The following is a 10524-nucleotide window of genomic DNA, read 5'->3' as shown; positions in this document are numbered from 1 at the left end:
ATAGTATTGAATGTCAATCTGATCCTTTGATCCCTCAACTAAATATAGTTGAAAATCAGATCCATAAGATCTAGATTTTCTAGCTCTTTTGCTCCTACGGGATTCAAGAGTCTCACTTGGCACATCATTTGAATGATCATCCCTTAGAGATTCATCTGAATTAGGTATAGAGTCCTTTGGTCTAGGTATAGAAGAGAAACAATTCTCATCAAATATGGCATCTCTCGATTCTATAATCGTGTTAATAGAAATCGAGTCATTAGGTTCTATAACATAAAACCTATAGGCCTTGGAGTGCTCAGCATATCCAACAAAGATGCAAGCTACACCCTTTTCACCCAAAGTTTTCCTTTTTGGGTCCGGGAGTCTAACCACGGCCCTACAACCCCAAACACGTAGAAATGTTAAGTTGGGTCGTTTCTTATACCAAAGTTCATATGGGGTAGTCTTGTTCCTTTTATTAGGAACCCTATTTAACAAATAGCAAGCCGTTAACATAGCTTCTCCCCAAAACCCTTCACTCAAACCAGAGTAAGATAACATGGCATTTACCATTTCCTTAAGCACTCTATTTTTCCTTTCAGCCACACCATTTTGTTGAGGTGTATAAGGTGCCGTAGTCTCATGAATGATTCCTACGGATTGGAAAAATACAGGATCATAATATTCACCACCTCTATCTCTACGTAATGTTTTAATCAACACATTCTGTTGCACTTCAACTTCAGTTTTATAAATTTTGAATTTATCTAAGGATTCGTCCTTAGCGTGCAGCAAATAAACATAGCAGAATCTAGATGCATCATCTATGAAAGTGACAAAATATTTTTTATGTCCTAATGATGGAGTAGCATGCAAATCACATAAATCACTATGTATCAACTCAAGAATGACAGATTTCCTTGTTATACTTTTAAAAGGTTGCCTAGTGATCTTTGTTAACATGCAAGTTTTACAATTTTCTACATTTTTATCAAAAACAGGAATTAAATCATCTTTAGACATTTCATGCATTCTTTTATAATGTACGTGTCCTAGATGAGCATGCCATAACGATGAATTGATAACATTCGAAGAGGACATAAATACAGAACCAGACTCATTAGGAACTCCATTCAAATTCATCATAAACATACCATTATTATAATATCCAAATCCTACAAACACACCAGACTTCGATAAAACATATTTATCGGATTCACACACTTGCTTGTATCCAAGCTTATTTAATACAGGACCAGAAATTAAATTCTTACGTAGTTTAGGAACATACAAAACATTAAACAAAGTAATAGTCTTTCCAGAACTGAATTCTAGCACCATGTTTCCTTTGCCTTCAACGGGAGCGAAGTGATCATCTCCCATGTAGAGGACAGAACCATCTTCCACTGGAACAAGAGTCTTGAACCAGAAACGATCCTTGCAAACATGTGTTGTAGTGCCAGAATCAATCCACCACGCGATAGCATCATCCTGCACATAGAATGCTTCAGAATTTAGTGAAACCGAATGTTTAATCAAACTATTCAAATCACGAATTGATTTCTGACCTTGGTTTTCGGATTGGTCCTTAGACCCCTTTCCTGAACCACTTGCATTCGCGTTATCATGCTTTTTGCCGGAACGACAATCCTTCTTGAAGTGGCCTATTTTGCCACACTTCCAGCATTCTAGTTTCGGTTTCTTGTTAGCACCGAAATTGTCCTTATTGTTCTTGAAAGCACGCTTCTTTCCTTTGTTTTTGTTGTTACCGTTCTTACCACCCTCTTCGACCATATTAATCGAGGGTCCAGCAATTTCTTTGCCTTTTCCTTTGTCATCCTCCTGCGCTCTTAGAGATTCTTCTATGCGCAAGTGACTTCCAAGTTGGATCAAAGACAGTTCGTCTTTTCCATGCTTCAGATTGTGTTTGAAATCCTTCCACGAAGGAGGCAACTTGTCTATGATGCTTGAGACAGATATTGTTTCATCCATCTTCAATCTATGTTGTGTGAACTGTCCAAGGATTCGGAGGAGTTCATTGAATTGTTCCATGACAGACCTCGATTCAACCATTTTGTAATTGTTGAAATCGGTTACCAGGAACTTTTTACTGGATGAGTCCTCTGCCATGTACTTGGATTCGAGACAATCCCACAATTCCTTTGCAGATTCTATGTTTTTATAAATATCAAATAAGGGATCAGACATACCGTTAAGAATGTGCCCTCTGCATATGTAGTCGTCGTTCTCCCATTTTGATCTGCGTCTCAGATTTTCAACCGTGTCTTCCTCCAAAAGTTCTGGAATCGGTGTAGACAGGGCGTGCACCACCTTCAACGTTGTCAACATGAAATGCATCTTCTTCTGCCAACGCCTGAAGTCTTGTCCTTGAAACTTGTCCAATTTTCCGAAGTTTGTAGTCATCTCCTTGACGGTGCTTCCTCCAGCCATGATTATCAGAAAGTACTTTGTTCGTTTGTTAGAGAATCGGGTATGATAATCCTGGATAACTTCGAAGAATCGTGTTCGTACACTTTCCGAACAAAGTATTTCGACCTTATTCTTGCCTGGGTTCACGAAATCTTTGTGGGGATAATTCTTGAAGAACAATTTGTTTTTGGCAAAGAGAAATGTTCAGGAACGTAGAGAGAAAGTTTGGTTTCGTTATCTCTTTTAAACTGAGGCCAAATGACTCCTTATATAGGAGATCAATAACAAAAATCGAAAAGACGCAACTGTTCAGAAACGGGTACGTCGGTTGGGAAAAGGTTCAACTGTTCAAAAGAAAATTTCGAACGGGGCGCTGCCCCGCACCCCGCCAGGGGCTTCGCCCCTTGGAACTCCGTTTCAATTATTCACATTCAATTATACGTTGGCTCGACGAGCGTGCACTCCGCACTACCCCTAACTCGTTTCCAAGCTTTAACGCATAATTGCATCGCCCTATAGTAAATCACATTACTACTAAAATACATTGATGATACTAAAATCACCAACAATAGATACATTTTGAATATAAGAAAAATCATTATTACGAATTCGAATAAGTTTTATTGTTTTTAATAGAAATTCACGTAACTTTTAAAATCATAGTATCAAGATCAAAGTATAAAATTTTAATAATAGTTGATATTATTACCGACTTATAATTTTGTGCTTATTGCAATAATAAATACAATATATATTATACTTTTGGAATGATATAAAGAATGGTCTGATTGTCGTAATGCAACCGCGTAAATATGACATGTATTTACTATGTCGTTCCTGTAATATGTATATAAGATAATTACGTAAGGTTTCGAAAGTTTTCACTATAAATTCTTGCCTTGCTTTTGAAGTTTGTTTTTCTTATATATGAACCATTGCCTGCTTAATGTATCATGAACAGAAGCTTTAGTTCAATAGTGATACAGCACATATTATGTGTCCATTATTTATACGGTTGGGGCAATGGGTCTTGTTAACTTGTGTCATGGGGACACAAGTTAAGGTTACTACTATTAAAAAGTTTGTGTGGAATAAAACAAGATTTTAAATTTCAAAAAATAAAATGCAAGCGCTCCAAGAGAATATTTTTATAAATGTATCATTAACTTGTACCCTTGGGACACATGTTACCATTAGCCTATAAAAATAAGACAAATATATATTCACTATGTTGGAGTACATCCATATATATATATATATATATATATATATATATATATATATATATATATATATATATATATATATATATATATATATAGTAATAGCAGTAAACAAGAATGTGATTCCGTAGATATTAAGTAACACAATTTAATTTATATTATCTAATTATGGTTCCTATTTTGAATTTATAATAATATACATTTATATGTGTTTATAGCATTTCCAATATGTTTGCATTGTCGTATCAAAGATAAATTGAAATTGAAAGTAATTTTAAAATTTTAATGTATGAATTGGTTGATTATTAAATTAGTCAAATTTATTAAAGTTCATGATTTTAAATTATGCAATTGAGTTTTGATTTATATTTTATGTGACTAACATGTTCATATAAGAGTCTAATGTAATTATTGAATACCGAAATATGCAATTTTGAGATCCTATGAAGGATAAGAAATTCGAGATTCCCACAAATGAAGAACCTCGTGAGGAAGGTTCTCTATGGATTATTGAAACACATACCGAGAGTTCACCACTAATAAAGAATCTCGTGAGGAAGAATCTTCATGGATTGTTGAAAAATAACTCGAACTTAGAATAAGCAAGAGAGTCCGAAAGACTAAGGATATAAGACCAGACAAAATTGGTAGTCAGTTTGTTTTTTTATCTAATGGAAGGAAATAATAAGATTTTTTTTCGTAAGATTCCTATTATTCTTCAAGTGGAAGATGATCCTAAGACTTATAAGGAAGCAATAACTTCAAATGACTCCTCTTGTTTAGAAGAAAGTATCATAGTGTGATGGTACAATAAACACCTACAAGTCTAGATTAATGACCAAGGGTGTTATAGACAAAAAGAAGGTGTTTATCATTTGACACATATGCACTAGCAGCAAGCACAATGAAAATTAGAGTATTGTTTGCATTAGCTTCTTTCCATAACCTTATAGTTCTTGAAATGGATGTCAAAATAACATTCCTAAATATAAATCTCGATGAGGAGATTTACATGGAGAAACTAGAAGGTTATCTAGAAATGAATAAAAGGTGTACAAGTTTGACAAATCCTTGTATGGATTAAAACAAGCACTGAAACAATGACATCAAAAGTTTGACTCTGTCATTTTAAGATTCACCAATTAAGGGGAGACACACAACTTAAGGAAGACTTTTTAATCATTATCAAAACACGAATTCAAAGAGTTTGTCATCATTAAAAAAGGTAGATTGTGAGGAATACATCTTATATCTAGTTCAATTTAAGAAGACAAAGATTATCAAAGAAGAAAATTTTCAAAAGTTTCATGCACATCAATGATAAAGTTAATCAAGAACGTTTAGCATATAAATTCAAGTGAATATTTGAGACAAGTAACTAAGGTCCTCATTGAAATTTATAATATACTACTTTAAATTGCTCATAATTTCATCTCTCATTTCATCTAAAAACCTTCTTGCATCGTCATGCTTGAGCATCTAAAAACCTTCTTCATCTAATTCTTATTACAAGTGTTTGCACACAAAACTGTGTGAGAATATTGTGATATTCATTTGTCTCCATATTGATTATATGATTGATCATTAGCAACGACATGAATGGAATTTTAGAAACAAAGAGGTTTCTAACTTCCACATATCAAGATGAAAGATCTCATACTAGTTGACACAATTTTTGGGTCAAAGTAAAGCAAAATAGTGGGGGTTATGAACTTAGTCAAACACATTATATTGAGAAAGTACTTGATAAGTTCAAACACTTACATTTCAAGAAAGTGAGTACTCCATTTGATCCTAGTGTTAAATTTCAAAAGAATGATGGAAGAGTTATAGTTCAATTGGAATATGCAAGTGCGTGCAATGTACTAGACCCGACATAGCATTTGCAATTAGTAAAATGAGTATATTTTACTAGCAACCCAAATGGTGAGCATTGGAAGGCCGTCATTAGGATTTTTGGATATCTTATGAAAACAAAAAATATTGGTCTCCATTATGGTATATTTCATGTTATATTAGATTGATATACCGATGCGAGTTGGATATCGAGTGTTGAATATCATAAATCTGCATTTGAGTGGATATTTACTCTAGTCGGGAGTGCATTTTCTTGGAAGAGCAAGAAACAAATATGGATCATTCTCTCAACCATAGAATCAGAGTTTGAGACTTTTGCTTCTTCTAGTGAAGAAGACGAATGGTTGAGGGACCTTCTGTTGGAAATTCTATTGACTGAAGACAATGTTTTAAAGGGGTTGATACATTGTGGTACTCAAGTCACTTTACCTAGAGCATACAAAAAGTGTAGAACATAAAGTCTAGGCAAGTATGACTTAGACATTCTTTCGTGAGAAAATTTATTAAGGATGTAATCATTTCATTCATATAAGATCAAGATATAATTTGCTTGATCTATTTACTAAATCACTGGCCAAAGATTTAGTAAAGACTACCTTAAGAGGTATATGATTAAAACTCCTTGAATAAAGGTTCCAACAACGCTAGCAACCCAATATGATGTTAACATACCTTAACCTAAGATTCAATGGAAAACAACAAGTCGTTAATTTGGATGTTTGTGCAACATTATGTGACAATGTTGATTATTACATATTGAGGGTTGAGTTTTTCAAACTCTTAATGAAGTTTTATATCGAGGATATGTATCTCAAGAAATAAATACAAAATAAACTTCACCTATATGAATTTTGAGATGATGTTGTCTCAAAGTGAGATTTGGAGTTTCTCTCGTGAAAAAATCACAATAACAAGAAAAGCACATGACCATAAATAGTGCTAGGCGAGAGAATTTGGTTTCTAAGCTGAAGAGATCAATTTATGGCATGAAATAAGCTTCTATAAAATGGTATTTATTACTTGATGAAGTGATCACATCTTTAGATTTTTAAGAGAAGAAAGTATATCAGTGTATCTTTCTTGTATTATATGTCAATGATATATTGTTAGCTTTTAATGACCTTGGTATGCTGTGTGAGACAAAACAAACATTAACAAGATTTTTTTATATGAAAAATCTTAGTGAGGTTTCATTTGTGTTGGGAATTGAAATTCATAGAGATATTTCTCGTCACTCACTACGATCATATCAAAAGGCCTACAGTAATAAAGTCTTAAAGAGGTTTAATATACAAAGTTATAAACCCTGTACAGTTCTTGTTTTTAAAGGTGAAAAAATCAGTAAATACATGTTGACCAAGTGACTCCAAACACAAGAGGGAAAGTGAATTGTGATATTTAGAAGTCGAGATAAAGCAGTGGAAAGAAACCTTTATTAAAATTGGTTTATGTTAGTCCAATGGAGATAAAGCAGTGGAAACACTACAACAAACAAGACCTTAGACAGCGCTTTTTTTAGCCTTAGACAGCGCTTTAAAGCGCTGTCTAAACCTCCGCTGCTAAAGGTTTAGACAACGCTTTTTTAAATCTTAAAAGCGCTGTCTAAGCCACCCCCCCCCCCCCCTTAGACAGCGCTTTGGCCAAAAGCGCTTTCTAAGACCCTCCTATTTTAATTTTTTTAGGTATACCTTAGACAGCGCTTTTCAAAAAGCGCTGTCTAAGCCCCCCCCCCCCCCCCTTAGACAGCGCTTTTGCCTAAAGCGCTTTCTAATCCCCCCCTTAGACAGCGCTTTTTACAAAAGCGTTGTCTAAGGTATACGAAAATTTTTGAAGCTTTTGTTTTAAACCACATTTTTTCCAGGTTTAGGGTTTAAATTAAAAAATATTTTTAATTTAAAACACATCCCATTGAAATTTGATAAGGCTGGGTAATGGGTTCTGTAAACTGAGGTTCTATGTTGGATCACATAGACTTGTTTAAAATACTAAACAGTAATTTAGGGGGAATTTTCTGTCCAAAATTCAAAATATTTGAAACTAGTATTCAATAACCAAAATAAGATCATGCCCAGTAAAATAAACATAATTAAAATATCTTTTATCAAATCACAGTACAGAACTTCAAAAGCAAACAAAAATTACCAAAACTGATAAGAACTTCACCATACAGAAATCGGGAATTACTTTCAACATAGATGATAAAATCTTTATACTAAGAGTGCCAACCAAATCTCATATGCCAGAAAATGCCTTCTTTGCACCACTGGATGATCCAGCTGGGATGACTTTCAATACATTGAACCTCACTGTCTTGGAGAGTGGCCTATAGAAGTGGCACAAGTAAAGGCTTAGTCACACACATACATATACCAATATCTATATGATAATATACTAAAATAAAAGTATCTATGGGTTAATACAGAAATGATAGAATTCTGCTAGAGTTTCACCTGCATTGACCAATAATGACATGATCACCTTCCTTAACACGGAAGGCAGGTGACACATGAGCTGGAATGTTGGAATGCCTCTTCTCATACCTAAGTAGAGCACGTAAGGAAAAAGGTTTTACAAATTATGTTTATCCAAGCATGCAAATTAAAAATGAAGAGCATGCCATTAAAGGAGAATACCTCTGATATTTCTTAATGAAGTGAAGATAATTCCTCCTGACAATAATAGTCCGATTCATTTTGGCACTGTGACAGGTTCCGGCTATGATACGACCACGGATGGAAACATTGCCAGTGAATGGACACTTCTTGTCAATAAAGGTTCCTGTATTTGAAATTCAAAGGTCATTTCTGTATTAGAAGCAGAAATAAAATAACCATAACCATATAATCATACAGAGATATATTAAGAATAGTCTGCCTCTATATATTGAGACCATTATTCTGTTTGCAATTAACACTTTCATGAAGCAAGATACAAGCATTTACATTTGCCCCACATATATACCAATTCTTTCAAAATAGATACCAAAACCATTCATTAAAAAGCAACACCTAATAACTTGAACAAGTATTGAGGATTTCTAAGCACATCATAGAGACCCGAGACCTCAATACTTCCAATAGGAATACAATACAAAACACACAACAAAAACAGAGTTGGCAACCTCACAAGTATGAAATCATAGAAAAATATAGATATGTAATTAAGCATCCACTACACTAATCCAAAATGCTCTAGTAGTATTCTATTGCATTATTTCTATCTTTCTCTAATTTTGATTTGCATCAATTCGCTATCAAAGTGTGTTCATCACTCATCTCCTTCAAAAGGCTACATTTATACATTCAAAACCAAACATCAACACACTCTCGAAGACACTCCATATATATACAAACACTGAGATATATATATACAGAGAGAAAGGAACCTTCGATGGCTTCTTTGGGGGTCTTGAATCCAAGACCAACAGATTTCCAGAAGCGATTTCCACCTTTACCGGGCCTCTTCCCCTTACCAGATTTCTTCGAGCTACGAAATTGAGCAAAAACAACAAAAAAATATGGATCAACAATCATCACAGTTAAAAACAAAACACACATTGAGATATGAAGTGCTGAATATACCATAAAAACACTTTGGGTTGTTTGAGATAAGCCTTCTCAGTCTGTAACAGATTAAAAAATACACATCAATGGAAAATCGAAACATAGCAGAATGAAAAAACGAAAAACGAAGCAACAAGAAGTTACTTGTTCAGCCATGGTGGAATTGCGGAGGAGGGATTTGGTGAAGCCGCACGCACTGGAAACCTTCTCGCTCAGATTTTTGGTAGAGGATGAGAAACCCTAACCTGATTGTTATATGTCTACCCGGTCAAACCTTAAACCTAAACCTGATTGTTCTAATTTTTTTTTTAATTGAAAGACTTTAAACAGCGCTTTCTCAAAAGCGCTGACTAAGGTCTATATTTAAAAGCGCTTTCATTATTTTTTTAGAATATTTTCCGTGTTTTATTTTTATTTTAACCTTAGACAGCGCTTTCTTTTAAAAGCGCTGTCTAAGATGCGCTGTTAAAAAACCTTTTTGGCGTAGTGAAAGAAACCTTTATTTAAAAAAAACCTTTATTAAAATTGGTTTATGTTAGTCCAATGGAGATAAAGCAGTGGAAAGAAGAAGAAGGAATTAAAGAGGGAATACAAATAAATAACAAAAAGTAAAGACATAAAGTTAGAGAGATTGCACCAAAGGATTATACAAGTTTGGCCTATCACTTGGTCAACTCTTGTCCCTAAGAGTTTCCTCTTAAGAGCTCAACTAATAATAAGCCTTGAGCTTTTAAGTATATGTCCACAAACCTTCTTACAACAAATGAGATATTTTACACATGTTGATTCACAAACCAAATGGAGCTTTTAATAGGTTAAGCTAACCAAACAAAGATTTTAACATGCTAATCTCAAGAACCAAACAAGGATATCGCTCAAGAGAATCACATCATTGAACATGAACAAATGAAATACCACACTAGTATAACCAAACTCTCACAAGTATTTTTCACTCTCTTGATACTAAGGAAACTTAAATAAAGAATAATAAAATAGAGAATAAGAGAGTAGAAAATAGTAAAGTATAGTTTTAATTTCGAAATCTAGCGTGAAATGGAATGAGGAGAATCCCTCTATTTAAACAAAAAGATTGGATAAGAAATAAAATGGTTCATGGGCATTTTTAACGTTCTAATCGATTAATCCTGGTTATTAATCGATTAGACAAGCCAAATATGGAAGATTTTTTAATTACACTGTCATTGATCAGTTAGAGGCTTCCTTAATCTATTTGAAGGCGTTAGAAATGAGTTAATATGTTAAATCTAATATGTTCATCAATAAACCAGTTTAAAAACACTGATTAAACAAGTTAATAGTAAATTAGGTACGTGTATCAAAATTTTTCAGGTGAATTATCAAATGACTGAGGCTTCAAAATATATTTAAGTGTGTTTGTGATTTGCCTTAATATCTCGATAGTTACTCTTATACCTTATATTATACCGATACTCAAACATGCGCTAAGT

At 33.8% G+C, this 10524-nt stretch overlaps 1 protein-coding gene across 1 annotated transcript; it reads right to left on the bottom strand.

Moving 5' to 3' along the window:
• Nucleotides 1–7724: 7724 nt before the first annotated feature.
• On the bottom strand, nucleotides 7725–9211 carry LOC127093340 (40S ribosomal protein S11). Its single transcript, XM_051032254.1, has 6 exons — nucleotides 9200–9211; nucleotides 9074–9114; nucleotides 8878–8978; nucleotides 8126–8270; nucleotides 7943–8032; nucleotides 7725–7815 (listed from the first exon to the last, which is right to left on the bottom strand). Exons 1-6 carry the CDS (start codon nucleotides 9209–9211, stop codon nucleotides 7725–7727), a joined length of 480 nt encoding a protein of 159 aa, XP_050888211.1.
• Nucleotides 9212–10524: the final 1313 nt, after the last annotated feature.

The sequence above is a fragment of the Lathyrus oleraceus genome, chromosome 6 (genome assembly GCF_024323335.1).
Source record: "Lathyrus oleraceus cultivar Zhongwan6 chromosome 6, CAAS_Psat_ZW6_1.0, whole genome shotgun sequence".
NCBI classification, from domain to species: Eukaryota; Viridiplantae; Streptophyta; class Magnoliopsida; order Fabales; family Fabaceae; genus Lathyrus; species Lathyrus oleraceus.
Note: the sequence above shows the minus strand (reverse complement) of the source record. Positions and strands in the feature narration are given on the sequence as shown.